Source organism: Balaenoptera physalus, assembly GCF_965194825.1.
Source record: "Balaenoptera physalus genome assembly, chromosome: 19".
NCBI lineage: Eukaryota > Metazoa > Chordata > Mammalia > Artiodactyla > Balaenopteridae > Balaenoptera > Balaenoptera physalus.
Genome location: NC_138900.1, coordinates 64,351,708 through 64,376,920, shown reverse-complemented (window position 1 = coordinate 64,376,920; position 25,213 = coordinate 64,351,708). Strand labels below are relative to the sequence as shown.

The 25,213-nt window shown below is 58.2% G+C and overlaps 1 protein-coding gene across 4 annotated transcripts in view; it reads right to left on the bottom strand.

Annotated features, from left to right (window-relative positions):
- Positions 1-705: 705 nt before the first annotated feature.
- KIAA0513 overlaps positions 706-25,213 on the bottom strand; it is a 59,927-nt gene continuing 35,419 nt past the window's right edge. For 2 of the 4 annotated variants that reach the window (XM_082438447.1, XM_082438448.1), the window contains exons 2-13: positions 22,647-23,150; positions 19,730-19,829; positions 18,868-18,941; positions 16,127-16,197; positions 14,726-14,930; positions 13,977-14,017; positions 13,463-13,541; positions 11,756-11,833; positions 10,565-10,594; positions 7,635-7,715; positions 7,114-7,208; positions 706-6,124 (exon numbers count right to left, since the gene is read on the bottom strand). In XM_082438447.1, coding sequence (XP_082294573.1) covers positions 6,075-6,124; positions 7,114-7,208; positions 7,635-7,715; positions 10,565-10,594; positions 11,756-11,833; positions 13,463-13,541; positions 13,977-14,017; positions 14,726-14,930; positions 16,127-16,197; positions 18,868-18,941; positions 19,730-19,829; positions 22,647-22,981 — 1,239 coding nt within the window. In that variant the 5' untranslated portion in view covers positions 22,982-23,150 and the 3' untranslated portion in view covers positions 706-6,074. The remainder of the gene's footprint in view (positions 6,125-7,113; positions 7,209-7,634; positions 7,716-10,564; positions 10,595-11,755; positions 11,834-13,462; positions 13,542-13,976; positions 14,018-14,725; positions 14,931-16,126; positions 16,198-18,867; positions 18,942-19,729; positions 19,830-22,646; positions 23,151-25,213) is intronic. The other 2 variants (XR_014256906.1, XM_082438449.1) reach the window with 2 other exon arrangements.

Below are 25,213 nucleotides of genomic sequence, written 5' to 3'. Positions count from 1 at the left end.
AGGGACAGGGCAGTCCGGCCCCTGCCCCACTGAGCATCAGGGCACATACCCCAGCCCATCTCAGGTGGCCAGGCCAGGGCTGGGGGACCTGCCTGCACCTTCGCCCTGGGAACCATCCCACCCCGGGTCCCCTGGAACTGAGTCCACTGCTCCGGGTACCAAGGACCCTTCTTCTAGGCCCTGTGCTGGTCCTCAGGCTCACCTCGCAGATCTGTTAGTTTGGAGAGTTACAACATGGCTATTGACCTCTTATAATCAGAAAAAAAGAAAGCCCAACATTTCACAAAATACGTCTGTCAAACCAAGTTGTTAGGGATGATGAAGGTGTCCTGTGTGTGTCAGGCGGGGGTGGTAATCGCGTTCTACTCACAGCCCCCTGACCCCCAAAAGCAAGAAGTGAGGCAGCTGAGGCTCAAAGGCAAGACCAGGATATCAGCTGGAAGGGGCTGGAGGCATCCTGGAGGCCAAGGCCCCTCCGTTCACCAACACACCCCCGGCGGTAACTCAGCGGACGCTTCCTCTGCCCATCAGTTTGGCCACGACACACACACACACGTCTGCACAAGACCCAGCTGCTCAGCCTAAGTGGGGAGAACGTCTATTTGACCCTAGAAAAAGGTGTTTTCTCTGTCGTCACTGAGAAGATTGCAAATTCTGTAAAAAAAAATGTGTTCACGGACATGTGAAAACAAAAATTCAACTGACTTTTTTTTTTTTTAAGATAATTTATTTCAGTTTCTGCCTTCTGACAATCTGAGGTGAAATATATAGACGGTTTTTTTTTTTCTTCACAGGAAACAGTTTTGATTTTAGCACTGTTCTGAGAGCTCGACCTTGAAACTTTCTCCACCTGAAAATATAGTTTGTAGAACATCATCTCGTGGGACACGAAATTGCATAAGTGTACATATAACATACCTGCCTCACGGACCCCGACTTCTGGGCCACTAAGGGCAATGCGTGGATATGGCCAAGGCAAGTTCAGGTCCGAGACCAACGGGTGGGAGAGAAACAGGGGATGCACGTGGGAGACCCTCCTGAAGCCCCAGAGGCCACAGTTAGAACCACGAAGCTCTTGAGCCGACACATCTTAAGGGGAGGTACCTGCCATTTGAGTTCGAGCATTTCCTGCTGTTCAAGTGGTCAGCCCGTCCTTCTCAAGGCGTCCACGGGAACCTAAGCAAGCCTCCAGCACAGGGACAGATCAGGGCCCCCACGTGCGGCCTGTGCGTGGGAACGGGGCCTGCTGAGCACGTCCCTTTCATTTTCGCGAGTGCACCATCCAGGACCAAGGTGGGGGGACAGGCACAGCCCCCCAGGGTCCGAGGGGCATCACCAGCAGGGGCCCTCCTTCCAGCGCAGCGACGCCCTGAGTGCCGCTCAGGAGGGCGCCCAGCGACAGCGCCCTGGTCTGACCCTGCAGGACAAGCGAGGATGCAGGGTCACCCCCGCCTGCACAGAGGTGCTGCGGGAAGTGATGGGAAGACGGGCAAAGCCAGACCATCCTGACTCTCTCCTGGAAATGACGCGTTTTTCCTTCTCCAATAGTCACCAAGAACTCTAGAGCGGGAGCAGTGTCCCCTTGACTCCTGGGGACACAGCCAGGGGGAAGGTTCCCCCCGCAGCCCTTCACTCGTCTCAAGCTCAGACAGACCAGCCAACTCAGGGACACAGGCCAGCGCCAGGACACCCAGGGACAAGGGGGGCCGGCCACCCGAGGCGCTTGCTGGGGAGGGTCTGCAGGGAGACGGTGGCAGAACGAGGCCGGGGGAGCCGGCCACGAGGAGGGTCTTGGCATTGAGGGTGCTGCTGGGTGGGAACCATCTGGAGAACCCACACAGGCCTGTTCCCGGCCACGGGGCGACAAGGACGTACTGGGACATGTGACTTGACTAAGGCCTGGCTCCAGCCCAGGCCTGAACGTCACACGCCAGCCAGTTAGGGGCACTTGTCACCGATGCCATTCCCCTGTATGAACTCAGCTTCAAAGGCTTTTCTAGCGAAACTCACCCTCAAGAATCGTAAAAAGGAATCAGTGATTTGCAGGAAGACGGGGAGATGGCTGAGTGGCAGGAGTGGTGGTTCAAGGAAGCTAAAAGGCCGGGGGGTGGGGGGGCTGCGAGAAGAACCCCGGGACCGAGGGGCCGTGGGCCCCCAGCCCCACAGCTCTGCCTGTGGCTGAGGAAGAGGGTGGCCAGCGGGGTGGCCTGGGACCTCCTGGCTGCTACCCCTCCCCCGAGACTGGGGCTGGGCCCTCCTCCCCCTGCTTCCCAAGCTCCCTGCTGTTCTGGCAAGTGACTCAGGCCCCTGGCTGCCCAGCTGTCTCAACTGTAGGTAACTGGGCCATACAGCTGATCTAACCGCACGGACCTGCTGGGATCCTCCCTAACTGAAAAGCCAACTCGTCGGGGTGCGGCAACGCCGAGGAAGGCCAGGCCTGTAGCTGCAGCCCTGACTGCTGGTCACGGTCACCTGGGTTCAACAAAACTCCTCGCAAGCCCCTTTGTGGCGTGAACACTGCGCTTCTCATGCTGGGAGGCTGCAATACCAAGTGCTCTGGGTGATAAACTGACCCACTTAAAACAGCCGCGGGAAAAGCAACCCTCAAGGCTACCACCTTCTCTCCACGGTAATGAACTTCACCATCTAACTGGGCAGGGAGAGGTGAGTACGGGCTCCACTGGTTCCAGCTCCCGGGAAGGAGGAAAGAGAAAGGTCAGGCGGCACCTCTGACTCCAGTCCTGGGTCTCTGCCCTAAACCCAGCGTGGGGCTTGCCTGTGACCCTGACCGTCCCGGGTTTCGCTGGAGCACAAAACTCACGAATTGGACTCTTTCCAGCCCTCCTTTTGGCAACTTAAGAGCTCCTTGGTCTGCTTTTTTCCCCTTTTGGCAATAGGAAAATCATGGTCTACTCCCTTTCACTGTACAAAGAACTTACAATATCAGAACTTGGTTCTCCTGCCTTTGATTAAACGCGCGCACACAGTAGATATGATCTGAATACTAGCACAGCCCCTCTTAAATATCTAACAATATTGCTAAAACTGCAACAAAGGCTGAAGACGTACAAAGCCACATGTCGACATCATCCTATTTCCAAAGCAGGGTACTTTTTACTTGGGAGAATTAGCTGTTTTTGGTTCATTACGATTCACATAGCCCTGAAGGGCAGACAGCAGGAGACTGAAATGCCATTGCTAACGCAGGCCTTCAAAGCTCCTGGCTTGGGACCCTGAACCTACTGGGACTGGAAACTCTCCTCGTGGATATGACCCGACGCTTCCTGCCCCGAGTCTAAGGGTCCTGAGTTTACAGGGAGGGCCACCAGAGCTCTTTCTCCAAAGCCTCCTGTGTGTACGGCGGGGTGAGACTTCTCCGCGCTCGGACCTGAGAGCCCGCCCTGTGTCTGTCTACTCTGAGCGGGCCTTGGAGGGAAGATCGTGTCACAGAGAGAGGAAGCGTCAGCGAGGCAAGCTGCCGGCTCCTGCTAGGGACGCCGTGCGTCCTCCGGGTGACAGTGGTCAGACACTCTAAGGTGAAATGCTCGGCCAAAGGCAGACGCCACCAGGACACAGCAGAGCAGCCTCAGAGCCACCTCGACATCGGTCACTCCACGAGGCCCACGGTCTCTGGCAGTGTCCCCTCGTGGGGCTGAGAGCGACAGGCAGCACTTCTGGGGTCAGACTCTACTCTTAGGAGCTAGATTTATACAAACAAGGGGAGGGGAAAAAACCCAAAGCAACCCTTGCTTCTACCTTCAACTGCTGTTTCAAGAGGCCTGTAATGGAAAAAAAAAAAAGGTCTCAAGATCATCTTGAAGTTAAAGTGCTTGGAAAAGCCCGAAGAAGTCAAAGCTGCACTTCCTTGCAAGGCTGCATGGGCCCTCCCGCCCCACCCTGGGGGGACAGAGCCGCCGGCTCCCCAGCACCCCTGGAAAGACCCAGAACCTACTGTCTCCCTCCAGAAATCAGACTGGATCGGACGTCCGTACAGAAATCTTCTATGTACAAGGATAAGTCTTTTGGGCACCTTAGAATAAAATCTTAATGCATTTCAACTAACCACTAAGAAAGCCAACGACACGCAGCCGCGGGGGGAGAGCCCTGCGAGGGCACGTGGCCCTGCGCTTATGGGGGTGGGGGGAGCACAGCGCACCCAGGGCTCGTGGTTGAGCGTCTCAGGAGGGGCTGCGTTATCTTCAGGAGGCACTGGAGGAGGGGCCCACACACCCGTTAGCTGGATGTTATTTCTCTGAAACGCGTTCGGTAGAGACTCGTCCTATCACTGGGCCCAGCGTCGGATGGAGGCGCTCCAGCCTGTGTGACCCGCCCCGCACAGGACAGGCAAACTGGCGACACAGCTGTGCTTTGTTTAGTGACATGGCCAGAGAGGCTGCCAGCACACACACACGCGCACACACACACACGCGCGCACACACACCATTGTGAGAACAGCAGGGTTTCTGAAGCCCCAGCCCCCCAGGTCTCCCGGAGGAGCAGCCCACACCGGTGCACTCGGGTCCTGCCGTGTTCCCCGTCACCTCTCTCACGATCACCCAGATGTGCGTTCCTCGGCTCAACCAATGCACGCTCTGCTCTGGAACATTCCAGGGAGGCATCCCCCACGAGGGGAACCTTGGAGGGCTGGAGGGCTGGGTATCAGGCGTGTGTTTGTCATGCTGGAGGAGGTGGAGCGGGGACACGGGACGAAGGACCAAGGCAGGAAGGACAGAACCCCACTGGCCTCGTCAAGGTCAGCGCCCAAGAGCTGGGGCTGGGGCGGGGGAACCGGGCTCGCCAGGGCAGCTGGCATGCTGGAGGCCTGCTGGCCAGACTGCAGTCCCTCGGGCTGGTCAGCTGTGCCTGGTACAAACCTGGGGGGAAGAGCCCCGGCTCCCGGCACCTGAGACGGCGAGGGGGTGTCTGCAGAGTCCGCAGGAAAGTGGTCCAAGGGCTCGGGTGGCGGAAGGTACAGGCTTCCCCAGGCGGCCGGGGTGGAGGGCCCGACCCTCTGAAGCCCCCGCTACCCAGCCTCACACAGTCACCGCCAGGAGCGGCCTCTGCCACGGTGCCTATAACGCTGACACAGATTCTTTTGTCTTTTTTGAAATAAAGAGCCGCACTGTTTGCTTTCAGAAAGGGCGGCTGTCTTGAAGCTGCTGAAGAAGCTTCTCTTGTCTGTGCTTCGTCACGGGACTGATGGCCCCAAGCTACTCCCAGGGAGCAAGGGGCGGAAGCTTCTCCACTCCAGAAGCAAGCTGCCGGCTGAGCGGGAACATCTCAGACGGCCTGACACAGACACCTGAGCGCTACGTGGGTCCAACACAGCCACTCGGAGCCGTGCCGTCTCCCGGCGCCCACACCCCTGACTGTGGCCGGGCCTTCTGCAGCCGGGAAAGCACGTCCTCTGCCCCGGTCTCTCTCCCGTCCTGGAATAGGGGGTGTCCCCTCTCCTCCTGGAGCTTCGTGGGACTCCAGTCCCTGCTGCACGGAGAGGGGACCCGGGAAAGAGCCAGCACCAGCCGTGGACCGACACTCAGAGGCCCCCGCCCCCTCTGCTTGGCCCCCGCTCAGCAGGAACCCCACTGTGGGAGGAACCCAATCCCCCCCTGCAGGGGGCCCCCCGATCATCACTCCTGACTGCCCTGTGTCACTGGCGTGTGCCACCCCACAGCTGCCCTTCCCTACCCTCCCAGGTGCGCCCCAGCCTCTCCCGCAGGAGGCTACGATGGACGCCGTGCCCATCCGGGACCCAGCATCCTCCCTCCTGCGCCCCCTCGGTCCCACGTCGCAGGCCTGCCACTCGGGGATATGGACAGTCACCTCGGTGTTAGCTGTGTAATCCCAGGGACACTTTGGCACGCAGATGGGGGAGCAGACACAGGCAGAGGGGAGGCAGGGAAAACAGGCCACCAGATTCTTCTAACCGCTAGTTCTAGGGCGGTGTGGGGCGGCTCCGGTACTGCCAATGTCATGCGGGGGCGGGGGGGGGGTGCTGACAGCCAGCCGTGGGCCCGGGAGGGAGGCGCGCACCCACGGTCCTCCTGGGGGAGCCTCGGGCCACCTCCCGAGGCCTACTCGGTGGCCATCTGCTCGATGTGGTCGCTCAGCAGCTTGTACTGCTCTGCAAGAGAAGACAACGTTATTCCTCGTGAGAGAGACGGCGACACGGACAGGCAGGTCCTTCTCATTCGGGGTGGTAACGAAGCAGGCCCTCCCGGGCATGGTGAGTGTGGGCTTCTGAAAGTGCACCCTCGGCCTGGCAGTGGGCTCCTTGGAACCAGGATGCATCTTCCCATGGAAATGGTGCTCCAGAGGGCAGCCCCGCAGGCCCCCAGGAAGCCTGGTGGGGGCGGCTGAACCCTATCATGGGAGCCAGGCGTGGGTCCTGGAGGCCACGCAGGGGTCACGGGGTGGAGGGGGCAGTGTTCTTGCCCTGTGATGAGTGGTGGAGCTGGTGACAGCACTTTGAGATTGTCCAGGGGCACCTCCTGAGGCCACCTGTCCTTGGCCCTCTTTAACCTGGTCCAGGATGGAGTTTTATTGTTAAACAATATTAACCTGTACAAATCTATGTCTAAGTGGAAGACTTTTCAGGGGACAAGGAGGAAGCATTCTGTAGCACGTGGGATGACGCGTAAAGACGAGCTGTCGATTAGGGAAGCTGACATCAGCAACGTGTCCCCTTCCGTTACGGAAGTCAGCGATTCCGGAAAGACCTCAAGACCCCCGCCGCTCCCCCAAGACCTCCGGCAGCAGTGTCATTCAAGGAATGAAGGCAGGCCATGTGGTGGCCATTTAGAAGGAGGGGCAACTCAGGGCCAGAGTCTGCCCATTTTCAAGGTCAGAGTCTGAGCACCAAGTTATATCTTTTCCTGGTCCCTGTCTGTAAGCACTGACCTGGTGGGCCCCGCACCATCCTGCCCAACCCGGGCAAGCCCTACCTAGCAGGACTGGGTCTCCAAATGGAAGGAAAAGTGTCCCACGCACGCAGGCAGGCAGGCACGTTTAACGTCCCCTTTGTGATTACAGCAGGGACAATCCTCTGAGCGGGGTGGGGATCCCGGCGCGCAGCGCACTTGCTCCTGAAACGCCGGCCCTGCCGCCACTCACCCTCGTCCAGGTTGCCGATCACCGCCTGCTTCTTCAGAAAGTCGTTGCACAGCTTCTTGTTCAGCCCGAACGCCAGCATGTTGTGCGTGAATGTGCTGGGGGGGGGGGCGGGGGACACGGCCGTGAGCTGGCACCCCTCCTGCCTCCCGAGGGGAAGGGAGCCGGGGCCCGACATGCAGCCCACCAGGCCGGGGAATTGACAGAAAGATGTAAAACCAAGTCGCCTCATCGGCCAGCCTTGCTCACCATGAAACTGTGTTAGGGGGCGGACTAATTGGGAACCGGAGTCAAGGCCAAATGGAGTGAATTGTGCGCTCTGAGCCGTTTAAGAACGCACAGTGGTAGTGACGCTGAGTCAGGGACGTGTGACATCATAAGGGTGGCGCTCCCCCAGCAGAGCCCCCGGGTGGGAGCGGGGTCCCTCCTCACACCACCCTGCTTGCTCATCTCCCGGGTGAGCCGGGGTGGGCGTGGGCCCTGTCCGGGTCACGGGGGCGCGGCAGGCCGGCCCTGGCGCTCACCCCAGCTGCCCGAAGGTGATGTTCTCGTTGAACCGCAGGCTGTCGTCCCGCTCCTCCTGGGTCATGTGGCACCACCTCTCCCTGCAAGCACAGGAGGGGCAGTGGAGGGGCTTCAGAGCCCACACCCCCGCCGCTCGGCCCTCCCCTGCTCTGACCCACAGGTGCCGGCCTCCCTGACGCAGGGGGGACACCTCTGCCGAACAGCTGCTGGCGCTGCTTCTAGGAAGCCTGCCCGAAGGCCGCCCCTCTGCCTGGGGGCCCGAGACCCGCACTCGTCACCTTCTCCTGGCGGAGACAAGGCTCAGGACCCAGAGACAGTGTGCGCTGAGCGGCTGCCCAGAGCATTCTCCAGGAGACGAGAACGCTGCCCACACACCCTTCTCTACGGCTCAGGGACAGCGGAGGCCGAGGCCCGGGTCACCGGCGGGGAGGCGTGCCGAGAAGCCGGCGGAGCAGGGGTCAGGAGCCCGGCGAGGAGGCCCTGGGCCCCGCGCCGTGTGCAGGCCCTCGGCCCTCGGGCGGAGGTCTGCGGCCTCTGACCACACGCTGCCCGCCAGGCCGGCCCGCCTCTGCCGCTCATTCTGCTCCCAGGCTGCCTCGTAGGGCGCGGGGACGGCCCGTGAGCACGGTGAAGACGGCACAGAGCCTCTAAGCAAAGCTGGGAAACCCAACGAGGAGGGACCACGGCCCGCGGGGCTCCCCGTGCTCCCCGTGAAGGAGCGCAGGGCTCAGGGTTCGGGCAGGGAAGGTGCTCTTTTGAGCTCTTTTTGAGCTCGGTGTCCCTGAGTGAGAGCCAACTCCGCCCGATCCTGCAGGGCGTCAGCCCCTCCCCTTATGGCCAAGCACCCTTGTCCCCGGTGGCCCAGGACCGTAAGCCACTGCACCACTCCACCTCCACCCCGGGCACGGGAGCGCGTGGCCACCTGAGAAGTGGGCAGATGCCTATTTCCCCTTAAAATTTACACTCCGGACAAGGAGTCTGACTGAAACAGGGCTGAGAGGAAGAAGACAGAAGAAAAGGGAGAGAAGAGGCAGCATGAGGGGGTGAGGGGTCAGGGCGATGGAGAAGCTGAAAGAAGAGGAACAGAACCGAGAACATCGACTCTTAACTCCTCTCCCCCCTCCCAGCCCAGGGCGGCTACTGGTGCCGCTGCGGCTGAGCGGGAGCCACGGGACACCAGGGCGCAACAGAGGCGGCACTGTCAGTCTCCCAGTCTCCTCCTGCTGACAGGACACCCACGAAGATACCTGGAATGTGCTTCCAGGCACTATGCTAATCCCATGCCATGTTCCTTCCCATCCTCTTTCCCTGAGTGGTCACCCTTAGAATTGTCCAGGCACATAAACTCCCACACCACCACCAGGCTCGCTGGGTACAGTTGCGCAGGTTGTGCACTGCACAACCCCAGACCACGTGGAAGTGGCTCCCTTGCAGTCGTGCAGCACAGCAGCCCTGACCGAGATGAGGAGGTGAGTCTTTCTGCTGTGGCGAGGACTAGAGTTGGGACGTTGTATCTGATCTCTGGAGAGATAGGTAGAAGGTCATTTGGGATCAGGGGATGCCTACCAACAAATCAATTCCTTAGAATTGAGTTCAACACCCAATGCTGGTCGAGGTCTAATACCACAAGAGGGCAGATCGTGCGTCTAAAGTGCCACAGTGGGAATTCGGATGTGTCCAGCAGCTTACAGAACAGGAAGCCTCCCGAAACGGGGACATTTCCGCCTCTGAGAACAGAGAGGGTGCTGATGGTGCTGTCGGCAGAGTCTGCCAAAGAGGGATCATGCTGGAGGCACAAGGTTGCCCAAGGACCCAGAGCCAACCCCCGGCCCCCAATCTCGGGGTGTCCTGGGGGTCAGGTCTGGGATGTGCGTGGCCAGACCACATCTGCTCTGGGTGAGGAGGTCCGTGAGGCCCAGAGGCTCACTTCCCCTCGTGGGGCTCAGAGGTCACGGAGCTCCAGCCCTGTCGGGCCTCGGCTGTGGTGCTGGGAAGCCTTGCTCCAGGAAGGCTGGTTAATTACACACACACCCCCGACCCCCAGAGAGTCTGTGGGAACTTGGGGGCTTTTTAGGAACGGAGGTAGCTGCCATGCCTAAATGCTCCTTTTAAAGCCATAATAAGGCTGCATTAAAAAAAACAAGATTTCTCATAAAACAATAAGCACTAAAAATACATCACTGATTAAAGGAAGCATGCTTTGGGAAATTTCCACCAAATTTAAAAAAAGCACTGAATCAGAAACTATATTTTGAATAGGCAGGCCTTTCACTCTAAAAATATCTTATCTTACCAAGATATCGAACACATATCAAGTTCAAACAATTGAAGTCAGACCCCACCGTGGGCTCGCAGGAAATAGCCTGTTCTAGACCTTTGTCTTCAGGGGACCCCCTCACACACACAGGCCTCACATCACACAGTGGCCGGGGGGAGGAAGCAGCTGTCCTTCCTCCGGGACCCCCCAGACCTGTCAGAGTGGGCGAGGGTCTGCCAGAGCCCACGGGCCCCCAGGCATGACTGCAGGGACAGGTCCTCTGGCCCGACCTGCGGCTCCTGAGCCCGGATCGATGACCGAGCACACAACGAGGGAACCCAAGGGTGTGGTTTCGGGGTCCGCTCGGAGGGCCAGAGTGGCCCATGGAGGCTGGACTCACTCAAGGTCGGAGCTGACCTGCTGGACCTCACTGCCCTCTCCTCTCGGGATGTGCACCGGGCCTCATGGGGGTCTCGGGGGCCGTGTCTGTCTCCTGACCATTTCGGGGTCTCTATCCTCAGCGAGCTCCCCACTGTCTGTCACCAGCCTGTCCCAGCGCTGGGCCCGCCGGCCGCGAGTCACACCCACGTCTGGTCACACCCCCCTCCCCTCCGACCCGGTGGCCCCGGAAGGGCGCCCGCACGGTCCAGGGACAGTCACGTGGACACACACCTCTTCTTCTCCTCCTCTCCAGCATCCCCTCTGGAGCGGCAGCAGAAACAGGTAAACAGAGGAACACGTCAAAGTCATGCAAGATATGTGGATGGAAAAGAGAGCAAGCGCGGAAGGAGGGTTATCACAGCGGAGACGGATACGGAGATGGGGTTCCAGGGGGCGGTGGCCCAGGAGTCCGAGAGCAAAGCAACACGAGGATCCCCCTCGCCTACAGGCACTTCCTGCATCCGCGACTGCCAGAAGGGCGGAGAATTCTCTCTCTAGAATCCTTAGGAACGTTCCAGCGTCGCTCCCTCTCCACGTGCTCCCCTGCCTTCCCGGGACACACAGCCACAGCAGGCCGCCGTGGGGTACAAGGCAGGTCATCCCGATAGGGTTTACTTCCCCCCCCCAAAAAAGATTTCACTTAAGATCCCCCAAGTGCTCGCGGACTGAAGCCTTACCAGCCGGCACCTGCCCTCTCTCCTGCCAGGAGAAAGGTTAAGGGGTCTCCCCAGGGTCAAAGGCGGCGGGGATTCATTTCATCAACGAGGAGAGACTCAAAGTGCCATGACTGGAGGGGCCAACAAGGTGACCCAGGCCTGGCAGGCCGCTGCCCCTTCCCGGCCCCGCCGCTGCACACAGCAGGCACCAGCCTTAGCTCGCCGCCGTGGCCAGAGAGAGCTGAGCACCCGCCCAGCCCTCGCCGCTGCCCAGTGCTTTGTGAACCGGTTTACAAAGGGAGTCTTCCGAAGTGGCAAGACTGCCCTCGGGGAAGCTGCAGCCCAGAGGAGTAAGTTGACAGTAGCGACTGCCCTTCCCAGACGTGAGCCCAGCACCCAGGGTCCCGCTGCAGTGGTCTCAGCTCGGGAGTCTGGAGTCTCACAGAGACAGGCAGAGTGGGTCTGAGGGGGCCCTGTTGGTTTCACTCAGTGGGAGTCTGCATTACTTAGGAGGGTCAGGCCGAGTCATGCCGGAGCCCCGGGGCAGGAAGCGCTCATGCAAGCTGGGCCCCCCACCCGTGAAGCGGTGCGCCCGGGACCCTTCAGGCAGCTTGCAGGGCACCGGGGCCGCAAGGGGTTGAGGAAGAAACACAGACGCATCGACTCAGCCGTTCTGTCCTCCTGCTCTCCTCTTCAGAAACGGGACAAGAAAGCCTCGCCCTGGTCCTCTTCCCTGAGGCAAAGCGGGCCCGGATTTGGCTCCTACCTGGTGGTGGGAGACCGCTTTCTCCTCTCACAGTGGACAGCGTCGAAAAAGGCCGCGTTCCAGAACCTCAGCGTGTGCCTGCAAGACAGACAAGGCCCATGTGCCTTTATCCTAAATGGAGCTGGCTCCTCCCACACCCGGCAAAGTGTCCTGAGGGCATCTGTGCGTCTCTCCCAGGACTCAGCCTGGACTCATGGGGTCAAAGGGGAAGCCGCCACCTGCAGGATGTGGGCGAAGGCCATTTCCCCTTCTCTGTCTCTGCTTGAGGCTCGAGGCTTTGCGGAGACCTGCTTCTCTAGAACAGGGTCTAGTAACATAAATGGGAACCCCCGGCAGGGACAGGCCACGTGCAGAGAGCAAACACATTTGGAGCGACACACAAGGAAGAAGCATTCTTCCCAAGGATCAGGGTCAGCAAACCTACGGCACGTGGGCCAAGTCCGGCCTGCTCTCTGTCTGTGTAAATCAAGCTTTATGGGGTCACAGCCACAGCCCTCCACTTACATCCTGCCCACGGCGGCCCTGGCACTACAGCAGTGGAGTGCAGTGGTTGCCTGTAAAGCCTAAAATACTTACCACCCGGCTCTGTACAGAAAAGTGGGGCTGAGCCCTGTTGAGCATGATAAGACAGCAGCTGAGCCTAGAGGGGCCCGAGCTAAATCACGGACAGTGGGGCCGGGGCTGCTGGGCTCCTTCTCCCTGCTTCCACCCGAGGCTGGCCCCGCAGGGTGGGCCCTCCTCGCGGAGGCTTCGGGACAGCTGCAGCCCAGCCCTGGCCGGCCGCGTGCCTCACACGCCCCATTCTGCTGCACCAAGCCCTCCCACCGCCGCTACACTGTGATCCTCGTGGGAGGGGCATGTCTGACACCCTTTGGGTTCCAGGTGCTAGTACACCGCCTACTTGTGAGGAAATAAAAGCCACCGATGGAGAGGCTTCAGAGGGACGAGAGTGTCCTCAGAGAAAGACAGAGGGTGAGATGTCCTCTGACCATTGGTCTCCCACTGCAACCGTGACCGTCACGTGTGTACATTATCGAAATATACAGAACAGCTGTACTAGGATATAAGTCACATACCGTAAAATGCACGCTTTTCAAGTACACAATTCAGTGGGTTTTAGTATATTCACAGAATTCTGCAACCATCGCCACTATCCATTTCCGGGACATTTTCATCACCGCACTCCCGGCTTCCTCCAGCCCCTGGCAACCACCAATCTGCTCTGTCTCCAGGGCTTTGCCTCCTGGACGTTTTGTGTACATACACTACGTGGTCTTTTGTGTCTGGCCTGGGTCACGTGGCAGAATGTTTTCCAGGTCCACCCACGTCGTGGCAGGTGTGGGTGCCTCATTCCTTTACATGGCTGAGTGACAGCCCACATTTCGTGTATCCACCTTCGGGCTCTTACGAGTAACACTGTCACGAACATACGTGCACAGGTTTTTGCTTGAGTACCTGTTTTCAACTTTTCTCAGTATCTACCCAGGAGTAAAATTGCCAGGGTCCTGGGCTAAAACTGTTTAACTGCTGCCCGACCATTCTCCGCAGTGGCTGCTGCATGGGATGATCCCACCAGCTGTGTATGAGTTTCCAATTTCCCTGCATCCTCGCCCATCTTTTCTCCTTTGGCTCTCCTAGGGGGCGTGAGTGGCCTTCACTTCTGATGGAGACATGGGTGCTGGTGACACAGGTCGAGGGTGGCCTTACCAGATGGGCTGCTGCTTCAGGTGTGTGTACAGATAGATCTTCTCCCCCTTCTTCTCCTCCTCTGGGCTGCACACAGTCACTGCGGGAGGGGGAGGGAGACTGAGCGAGGCAGACACCACCCCCCCGACTCCAGTGACCCTCCCGGCAGGCCCCGCATCGTTCCACAGGTCACACAAACATGCAGCGGAAACTCCATGGCACCTGCCCTGCGGCCCTCAGGCCTGGCCCTGAGGACTCCTCCCCAGGGAGGGTCCCGGGAACACCTCCCCCACCCCTGGGGATACTCTCCTTGACTCCCCTGGGATGAGGAGTTGATCCCCAGAGAGGCGGGTTTTCCGTGGAAATTCAGTAAGCGGTTAGAGACCGGAGCAGAGCGCAGTATGACAGCGTCCCCTGCTACGGGATAGCTGGAGCCCCAGGCGTCTGGGGACCTGCAGCTCACCGCGGGCTGGACCAAGGCCCCATGGCGCTGCTGTGGCATGGCCCGGCCCCACGAGCACGGGTAGGCACTCACCCGTCTTCCGCGGCTTCTCCTGGGGCTTGCCCTCTTTCTCCCTTGGGGAGAGAAACCATAGCAGTGACAAAACGACCCCAAGAACCCTGTTACGTTGCTGAAACAGGACGATGCCTCATAACCAATGTGTAAATCGAAGGTGGTCTCCTCTGAAAACGTGTTTATGAAATCAACGCCACATGTACCACCTGCCAGTCTTTTAGAACTGAGATGCGTTGTTCAGGCTTCTTTGTGCCGTTTTCTCTGCATCCAAGACTGTCCAGACCAAAGGAGGAATAAAGCCAAGTGGCCTGGCTGTAACCGAGCCGTCGGAGGGGACGGCGGGGACCACAGGGTGCCCCTGCTTTGTGGAAGTCTCGGTTCCTGCACTGTTCTGAAGCGGCCCCGCCCCCGCGGGTCCCCGAGCGGCTATGGGAACACCGCTGCCCTGGGGAACACGGTTTCTCTCACGGCAGCGTGAGGCGGGGTGCAGGGAGGCGGGTGTAACTCCCCTCCTGCCTACCGACAATTTCCACACGCTCCTCTCCAGTCCTAGAAACACGGGCCCATGGGGAGCATGCCAGCATGTCAGCAAACGGAACAGCGTTTGGAAGCCCCAGAAAACTGGAGGGTGGGGAGGCAGCTGCCCCCGGGAGCAGCTCTCAGGCCCCAGTGACGGCCGAGGGCACAGAGATACTCCCGTCACCGGGCCAGCGTGGCCTCCTTGTCACACCCACGGTCGGGGAGGGACGCACGCAGGCGACACTCACTCGCTTCTCCTGGCCAAGGGCCCCTTGGGCTTGGTCTCCAGCCCGAAGAAGCCCTTGACGTTCTCCGTCTTGGCCGACGTGTTCTTCAGCAGCCGCTCGGCGATGTCCTTCTTCTCCGCTAACCAGCTATTGGCCGATTTCAAGTAGGAGTCGATGCTCCCGGCCGGCTTCTCCTTGAACTCGGAGGGGAGCAGGTGTGGTTTACCTGGAGGGAGGGGGAGAGAGAGCAGGGATGAGAGCCAACTGGAACCACGGAGGCCGGGGCCACCTCCCTCCGCCATCGCCAGACACGGCGGCGGTGGGAAGCAAGAGGCTCAGGAGGCCCGTGAGCACACGGAGAGCCGGGGCCCCTGCCGTCTCGGGCGGTCGCTGAGCACCTAGTGGGTACAAGTCAGCCAGGTGCCAGCAGGGGCTGCAGAGGACGCAGGCAGGGATCCAGGCCCAAAGAAGCACCGCGTCCAGAAGGCGGACGAGCAGCGCACACAGCGAGAGCGTAACGTACAAAGTGATGGAGGAGGACACAAGAGTCCCTCCTTGTGGAAGGAGGGGGCGTGCGGACTCCAGACGGCCTGGCTGGCACCTGGGCTGGTCCTGAAACAGGGAGGCCACTGGACGTGGGAGACGGTGAGAGAAGGGCAGCGAGGGAAAAAGAGGTATGTCCCTTCCTAAGGCTGTGCACGGACCGGACCGAGGCCCAGGCACCCCACGGGCCGAGGCGTCCCGCCCCAGATCAAAGGGCTTCACGCTAAGGCAGTCAGAGCAGCTGCTGCAACAGCACAGAGCAGCAGGGAGAGGGTGGGCTGCTGAGGTGAGGAGAGGATGAAGCTGAGCTGCAGAGGTAGGGGAGGCACCACAAGAGCCAACCCACTGGTGCCTGCGCTGCCCTGACCCAGCTCCAGCCCGCAGGCAAGCCCTCAGCAACCCTCTCCTCACGGCGGCCTGAACGAGTGCCAGTGGTCACAGCCCAAGGAGCTTAACACGGGGATTCCCCCAGCTGCCCCCAGCTGCGATGCACCAGGAGGCCCCAGGGCCACGAGCCCGAAGAGCTCGACCCGCACTCTGCCCCAGACCCCGGGCTGCTCCACCGCACCCCCGTCCACAGCTGGCCCTGTGTCACATCTGGCCAGGACACGAGACGAGTCCTGCGTCTACCCTGAAATGTCCTGCCCGTGTGTCTACTTCCCCGTGTCCTCCCAGCCAGGACCGTCAGCCTCCTGACCCACGCTGCGGACCGTTCTTCTCCTCCCGTTCTAGGGGTCTCCCTCCTCCTTGTTCCCGCCCTAGTATCAGCTCCCTTTGTTTTCTGGATGCCTCACAGCTTTGCCTTAAGAAATCCCCACTTGACGTGGCGTTGTAAGGTGACAGGTCTGCCTTCCACGTAAGCGGCACCCCGGGTCTCACCGATGTGATAGTAGGTGAAGCACATGGTCATGAGGTTCTTTGCAGGTCCGAAGTCGTCCATCTGGTGACACCTGAAATGGAAAGAGGGGTGACTGGCTAACGGATCCTTCCACCGGATTCTCTCTGCACGTTCCTGAGACAAGACTAGCATGCTTCACAGACACCTCTAAACTAGTACCTCACTCCCCAGACACTCCAGAGGAGAAGCCACAGAAAGAACTCCCCTGGGTCCAGGCACCTGGCCTGGGAGCAGGTCTGATCTGGGGCACTAAGGCGCTCACCATCCATCTGCCTGGCCTCTTTCACTTTCAGGGTGGAATAGCCAGGGCCCCACCCCAAGGAGCAGACCCGGAACTGGAGGTCGGGCCTCAGGTCTCAGGCTTAAACCGCTGGCCCCCTCCAACCCCTACTTCTCAGGAATGAGCAGTGACTTAGATGATACCCCCCAGATGTGGTCAGCAGCTGAGTCACCTGGCAGGGGGGACGGGGGTGGGGGTGCGTGATGATGTGGATTGCTGGGCCCACCCCGGAGCCTCTGGGTCAGCAGGTCTGGGGCAGGGCCTGAGAATGTGCATTTCTAACAAACTGCCTTGGGAAGCTGATGTTCTGAGGCTCCTGGCCCAGGGACGGCACTCTGAGAATGACTGGGAACATGAATACCTACGTACCCTACACCACTTGCTGAAAATCATATTAAAGTATTACGCGCCAGAACCTTTGCTATGCTAAAAGATGTCCTACAGATAGAAAGGATTATATTAATACTTACTATATTATATCACACTTACTACATTGAGAGTATGAGATATACATGGATCCATTCAATGTAGCAAACAAAAAAGGGGGGAAACACTTGAAAAAGAGGGTCTGTCTGCCACTAAGAATTTGTACTGTTACAGTGGCAAAAGTGACAGTGCTATCCACCGTGGCACTGTAAATTAGAGAAGAAAATAAGGAGTCAGCTAAATGCCCATCAACAGGGCAGGAGCCGAATTAATTACGGTACCTTCGTACGTTCATGTATTAGGACACCTCACAGCTGTTACGGATGCAGCACTGAATGCAAATGCACAGTACTGCCTTTTTAGAAAAAAGATCTATTTGCTGGTATGTGCATTATTAAGAGTGGTTATCACTGAGCGATGGACCGAAAGTGAGAGAACGGGGTGTGAAAGAACATCTCCTTTCCCTCTTAGGCTTCCGTGCCTCTCCATCCTGTTCCCTCATGTGCTTTCCTTTCCTGTTTAGTTTTTCACCTTGGACTAGTGTTACTTAAAGAAAGAAAACCAACAGAAATTATCTAGACGGTGGGATGAGGGCCATTTTTGTGTATCTTTTTAACATAAAAATAATCTAAAAAACTAAATTTCTGTAAGTTCTTTTTTTTTTGGCAACCATATAAAAAAATATACGCTCACAGACAAAGTAATGAAAAGATTCTGTGCTTTGGCAGGGTTGGAACTTGAGGTTAACTACCCCCCCGCCTACCAGTTTGCTTATTTAAGGAAAAACTGGAAGAAAAATTGAGAATTAGGTAAGCACGTTACCACGTGGACAGGCACCGTCTACACAAAATACAGGTTCCTGAACAATATGGATGCAAACGTCTGGAGGTCAAAGGGTCTTCAGGGCAGGAGGCCACACTGACCCCCCGACCCCCTGGGGCTGCTTTACCGAAGCTCCCGAAGCAAGCGTGGGCCCTTGGCCACCTCAGCGAGGGCCTCTCGTCCCTCCACCCACACTAGCTCCCAGACCCAGATCCCCGCCCCCTACCCCTGCAGAGCACACCCTGAACTTGGGACATTCTGAGCAAGTGCAGGAAAAACAAGGGCTCCTCTCTTTTGGCCATTTTCCTCCAGTACATGCCCCGTGTTCATGGGGGACAGAGAAAGGTGGGGAGACGCCGAGACAGGGAATTAAGGTCAAGAGAGCAGCTACATTTCTGTTGGGAGAAGAAGGGGAACAGGAAAGGAGGGGTTTTCAGGCCTGGAAGGACACAAGGGACACAGAGAAGTGGCCACAGCCTAAGCCAGGGGACCAGGACCTGCTCCGAGGCCACACTGAGGTGAGGCGGGAAAGCGGGCTCAACCGAAGGTCAGATCAGGGTCAGAGCTCCCCTCCCTGTCCCACGCACTTCCCTCACCCCCATGATCCCCCAGGCAGACACGGCCGCTCCGGATCACACTGTGGAGGGCGCGTCCGGCTCTGATGCACGTCAGGATGTAGGAAGAGGGTCAGGAGTCCTAGAGCCGTGGGCCTCAGGAGGAGGAGCCCCTCAAGGCAGGTGGCCGGCCCCCCCCCGGCCACACGGAGGTGGGGGGCCCTTCTCCCCAGCCCACGCTGTCCTCGGTGATAAAAGGCCCCAGTGGCGCCTCATGAGAACTCAGGGCAGCGATGCCATCCAACCGTCTCATTAGTGGGCGGTGACCCGGTTTGGAGTGCTTCACCACAGGACATCCAGAGAAGCCCAGACCTCAGCTGGAGGAGGGCGGGGCCGCTGCGTAATCACAGCCTGTCCCGGGACCCGCAGGAACAGAGCGACGGTCCTCTGATCGCTGCTGGCAGGTGGGGACCGCTCACTCCCCCCCGTGAGATGCTGGTCACAACTGCCGCCGCGGGGGGGTGGGAGGGGGAGCAAATTCTCACGACTGGGGTCTCCCAGGTGGGGAGGGAGGGAGGGAGGGAGGACGGAGGTCAGGGCGGAGGTCAGGGCGGAGGCGCTAAGGCGCAGCATCACTTACTCAAATAGGACCACCGCGAAGGACTGCACCAGGCGGTAGAAGGTGGCCTCCGAGACGCACTTGGAGTTGCAGCGCTGTCCGGGAAGAGCGCAGCTGCGTCAGGCGGCCGCTGGCGGAGGTGCACCCAGCGCAGAGGGGCTGCGTGCTCACCCCGCCCAGCATCTCTAAACACAGCTGGCGCACGAGCCCAGGACAGGCCCTGCTCCCCAGAAACCGGGACCCAGCAGAGGGCTGCCCCCCGCTCCCCCGACCAACACTCGGGTGTTTCCTGCGTCTCCTTGTGAGATTTTTAAAACCAGGAACTTCGCGCACTCACCCACGTGTGGGAAAGTACAGAGGGACGGGACCCCAAGATGACAACGCTGGCTGTTTCCTGGGTGGGTGATGTATGGGCAGTTTCTCTGTTTTTGCTTATCTGTATTTTCTAATTTTTCTCGGAAGAATAAATTATTTGTGACAAAAAATACTTTAAAAACGAAGAACTTAATCCACTTTACAGGAAAAAAATAAAAAGAACCTACTGGCTGTTGATAAAACTTACTGTTTATCTGAGCTTACATACATGGCTGTCACTCTCTAGAATATTTTATCTTTACAAAAACGGAATATTGTAGGTTATTTAATACAAACATGTGTGGACATAGCCCACGTGCTTGTCTTTAAAAAAACGAACTTTTCTGGAACTTCATGAGGTTGACAGCCCAGCACTCCTTTCTAGTGGGGCATCTTCCACTCTTCTAATTAGACTTTATAACATCTCTAGACGAGCTTTACGCTTTTTCCTGTGGGATCGTTTTCCTCAACTGCCTTCTCCAGAGCGGGTGGCCTGCCCCACACCACAGCCCGGCGTCACCCCTCTTACCTGGGCGCTCACGTACCGGGCAAACCACTCCCGGCCTTTGCCGTTCTCACTGCTGCAGTACTCTCCGAACTTGGCTTTCTCCTCCTGGCCCAAGTCCTCCCTGGAAAAGAGGGCAAAGGGAAAAGACAGGAAAGCTTTAATCCTCTGCAACAAAAGTGGCTACAGTAGGGAAAGAGGAAGGAGAGGAACTCCTAAGTGCAGTCGGCCCTCGGCATCCGCACCACGGAACCCCGACGGTAGCTCGCCCCCCGCCAAGTGCGGACGCTCATCTCAGCCTCCGGGCAGCCCCGAGAGGAAACAGTATTACTTCTGTTTCCAGGATGAGGAGCCTGGCTCGGAGGGTCACACACAGCTGGGGAGTGGCAGGTGGGAGCCCCGTCCAGACCTCCTGGCTCCAAAGCCCACGTGCATTCCCCCGACCTCCTGCCTCAGCGAGGTCCGGGTACTCACAGGGGTTCCTTAACTCTCCGAGGGCTTGGTTCTCCAGCTCATCCAACTGCCCCCCATCTCTGGTGCTGAGGTCGGTGTGGAGCCACCGACTGGATTCAAGAATTCCTAACGTGCTCAGACTCAGCAGGACCCACTGAGGCCAAGAAACACGAGAGGTCTGATGCTACCTCCAGCCATCGGAAGGAGGGCATGGTGGCTTATTCCTCTGCACTTTTTTTTTTTTTAATTAATTAATTTATTTATTTATTTTTGGCTGTGTTGGGTCTTCGTTTCTGTGCGAGGGCTTTCTCTAGTTGCGGCGAGCGGGGACCACTCTTCATCGCGATGCGCGGGCCTCTCACTATCGCGGCCTCTCTTGTCACGGAGCACAGGCTCCAGACGCGCAGGCTCAGTAGTTGTGGCTCACGGGCCTAGTTGCTCCGCGGCATGTGGGATCTTCCGAGACCAGGGCTTGAACCCGTGTCCCCTGCATTGGCAGGCAGACTCCCAACCACTGCGCCACCAGGGAAGCCCACTCCTCTGCACTTCTGAAGAGCCAGTCTGCTCTCTGACTCTCCATGGCTCTGTGTGAGGCGTGAAGGTCGGGGGACCCCAGGCCTGGGTGTCACCCCCGCCAGGGTGGACAAAATGCTCACCTGATCTCAAACCACCTCCCATCATCTTCGTGGGGGGCCAGTACTCCACCCCAAATGTAATGACTAAAAGGGGGAAGCAGAAGGCTGAAGATCCAGTGGCTTCTGCAATTTCATTTGTTTAAGGTTTTATAGAAAACATCTTGGGGCTTCCCTGGGGGTGCAGTGGTTGAGAATCCGCCTGCCAATGCAGGGGACACGGGTTCGAGCCCTGGCCTGGGAAGATCCCACATGCCGCAGAGCAACTAAGCCCGTGTGCCACAACTACTGAGCCTGCCCTCTAGAGTCCGTGAGCCACAACTACTGAGCCCACGTGCCACAACTACTGAGCCCACGTGCCACAACTACTGAAGCCCACACGCTCTAGGGTCCATGTGCCACAACTACTGAGCCCATGTGCTGCAACTACGGAAGCCCACGCGCCTACAGCCCGTGCTCCACAACGAGAGAAGCCACTGCAATGAGAAGCCCGCGCACTGCAACGAAGAGTAGCCCCCACTCTCCGCAACTAGAGAAAGCCCGCACGCAGCAACGAAGACCCGACACAGCCAAAAATAAATAAATAAAATAAATAAATTTATAAAAAAAAAAAGAAAAGAAAACATCTTGGTCTCATTTATCCCAAACACCGACACCAGATGAAATGTGAGAATTTGCCAGGCGTTTGCAGGGAGTTTTGGAATGCTCTTAAAGATGCATCTGACTCACTTGTCCACGTTCCATGTTGCCGACTGCCTGTCACAAATCTAGACTGGCCTTCCTGGCAAATTAGTGAGCTTCTGGGCTTTCTCCCCTTTTCATTAACTGGGTGTACTCAGAGACAGCTGACTAATTTCAGTGTCAGTCAAACAAAATGAGTAGGAAGCCACATCTACTGCTCTCCCAGAATGCATTCAAAATCAAACATAAAAGCACTCTGGGGACAGTCAAATATTAGGATCCTGGAACTCTTCCCCCTTCTAACTGCAGAGAAAACTGAGGCACACCTGGAAAAGGTGGAAATCAACCTTGCCAGTTAACAAACGAGGGGCCTAAATCTCAGCAGGAAAGAACACCTTCGGTGTGTGGCATCAACAGGCAGAAATTCTTCTTACACTTTAACGAAATTGGAAAAGGGTCCCTTCAGCCAGAGCTCCGCAGGCAGCAATGCGTGCATGCCCAGAGGCCTCGTTGAAATGCAGATTCTGACTCAGTGGGTCAGGTGGGGCCCACGACTCTGCAATTCTCACCGCCCCCCCCCAACGGCGATGCTGAGGGTCCCAGAGATGATCTGAGGAGCAGGACCTCCAGCATTTCGCGCACTGCTGTGAACGATGCAAGACCAGCCGTCAGGACCTGAGGCCTGAACTGAGTTTGCGGTGTGTCTCCCTTTCTGCCGCTGAGACGGCAACAGCCGTGAATCAGACAAACTCCCAGCTCCTCGGCCTCCACGCTCACTCCAGGCCCCACTTCTGCTACAACTGTCACTGCTCCTTGTTCGCACTGTCAAGAACCACCAACGCGAGGCCAGAAAGAGGTGCAAGGGTGGGTCCCCATCCTAGCAGCTGCTTAAGGCTCAGCTGCCCGAGAGCGTCCCAAGGGCTGCGGGTAACTGAAACCTCCTGGCCTTGAACTGCCCCTAATTCACTGCCAGCTAATAACCACCTCTGAAGGCGTGCCAATGGGGGCTCACCCGAGGTGCCGCAGAAGCAAAGCCAGGGCCCTGAGTGGAGGGAAGGAGTGGCGGAAGCTCCCCAAGGGGGTCTACGTGCACTGGGGTGGGGCGGAGACCGCGAGGGGGCCAGCAGCTGGCGAGGCCTGGAGCCCTGGCCGGTGGCGCCCTGCGAGGGGCTCACCCTCCGGAGAAGATCTTCTCCACGTAGCTGCGCAGGAACTCCCGGAGTTCCGGCAGCTCCTCATCCTTGGCCGAGTCGGTGCTCTGGTTGGAGGAGAAGGACTCGCTGGAGGAGGAGCGGCGGTACTGGCCCCAGGACGGGCGTGAGGGCGACTCGCCCGTGTCGTTCTCGCTGTCTGCCGACTCCGTGGTCTCGCTCTCCGACGCGCCCTCACCCGGGGAGCTGTCCCCGCTCTGCAGCTTTGGCGGCAGCACCTCCAGGGGCGAGGAGGCGGATGGCTTGGCCCCAGCCCCGAAGTCAATCAGTGGGCCCACGGGGACCTCGGGGGCCTCCATGGCTCGGGGGCGTGGGGCGCACTGCCGGCAAGGATGCCGGGCGGGGGCTGGTGAACAATGTTCCCAGACGTGTCAGCGGGAGCCTGAGGCCGAGCGCACGCGAGCTGCTTGGGAGCCGCTGGCCACTGGGACTGAGTCCTCTGGGGCGGCCCACGGGGCCCTAAGGCATCTGGAATGGAAGCAGAGACAGGTCATCACCACGAGAGCTTCTCTTCTTATAAGGGGAATGAAGTAGGGCACAAATGCCCTGTAAGAGGCTCCAAACTTCCAGAATTTGGGCCACCTGTCTGCTGATGTCATCTTCCTACTGCTCACTTACTGTTAAACACCTGCTATATGGTGGGCGAACAATGAACAAACACACACCATCCGTCAGGATTTCTCCAAACTAAGCAAGGAGACCTCCTGGGGGCTGCACCTCCCGGCCCTCTCCCGGCTCCGGCGGAGCAGACACAGGCCAGTCAGAACAGCAATCACCGCAGACGGCCGTCTGCCGCCCACTCTTGCTGGGTCACGAACCACTGAAGACGGTGTCGTCAGGCACATGCTAAGCGCACGGGTCTCCAAGGCCCACGTCTCTTCCTTCCCGGGTTCCTTTCTTAGCATTTTCCCACTCAAGACCCAGCACCTTCCTGGCTGTTGGATATATGTCCCCTCTCATCAGCCCCCTAAACCCTCCCATGGTTTCTTTCTTTTCTTTTCTTTTCTTTTTTAAGCACCTCACCAGACACAAGATCTGCTGGCACATTTGTAAAAATGATTTTCATTGTTTTTTGGCCGCACCGCGCGGCATGCGGGATCTTGGCAGGGACTGAACCCGCGGCCCCTGCAGTGGAAGCGCGGAGTCAACCACTGGACGACCAGGGAAGTCCCTCCCTCTGATGGTTTCTAAGCGGCATTTGCCGTTGGACCCACGTCCTCCTCCCTGCCCCCTCCCTGCACTACGGCCACCCTGGGCAATGGCACCGACCTCTGGTGTCTGTTCCTCTGCCCCTTAAGCTGGACGGTCCTCTCCCTTCTCCCCCATCTTCCTCCCTCAGCCCCAATCGGAGTTCTATTCATCCCTCGAGGCTCGGCTTAGTGTTACCTCTTCTGGGAAGCTTCCCTCAAACCCTGTGCAAACTATTTACTGATTCCTGTGTGGCCCCACTGGCATTCTACTTACACTCATTTCTAAGTCTGCTTGTTTGATAGGTAGATGTGGGTATTTCCGTTTATCCCACTGAAGTACAATCCCCTGAGGGGTGGACCATGCCTCAGCCACCTTTGTAGCAATGCGAGTGCCCGGCACAGAGTCCTAACTAAGTGTCCACTGTACGTTTGCTGAATGGATGACCAGACCCGACCGTGAACACGCTCTAAGAGTTGGGAAGTCGACGGTGTAGGCAGAGCTGGGATTAGGATCTTCGCTTCGAAACCAGTCTCCTGCTGGTCAGTTCAGGGGTCACCTGCCAGTTCTGGGGCTCGCTCCCCCATGACGAGGGGCAGACGGCTAAGCAGTAAGTCAAAGCCCTCCTGATATAAGAGCCCAACTTGATCCTGGCACTGCCCCTATCCTCCACCTCTACAGACCCCAGATATCTAGGACAACACCTGGCAGACAGGTGGCTGCCGATACAGTGAAACGAATGCATCTTCTGAGGGTAATTCAATATCAAAGCTGCATTCACTGCCTGTTAAGAGTTTAATGCTCACGAATCGATTGTGGGCTTCTCCAAATTCCCCAGCCCGGGATATTTTTAGATGCCCTGAGTCAGAAGGATGGAATGGCTAGCTCCGTGTCACTGGAGTGGCAATGGCCCCCCTTCGGAGAGTCCTACAAAGCCTGCCTTGGTCCAAAACAGAGACGCATACACCTCAGCTCAAAAGAACTTTCTGGGCCAGGAGAGCAATAGGGAGTCTTCGGAGCTCAGGTGGCAACGCGGACTATGGAGTCGTGGGCCAGGGCCAGGGCAGCCCTGGCCCCTTCTCGCCAGCAGCGCCGGTGAGCTGTGGCCTCTGCTCTCTGGGCCAGAGTCCCCGTCAGACACTGAGGTCAGGTTAGATCTCTAAGGTCCTTCTGGCAACCACACTCACAGACTCTCCAAAGAACAGAAAATCACACCTATAATGACTCACCAGATATTAAAAATGCAAAATCACACACTAGGAAAACATTTGCAGCCACTATGATAGGAAAATTGAGTTAATCATATCTGTATGATAAATTCACCCAAATCCAGCTAAAAATCT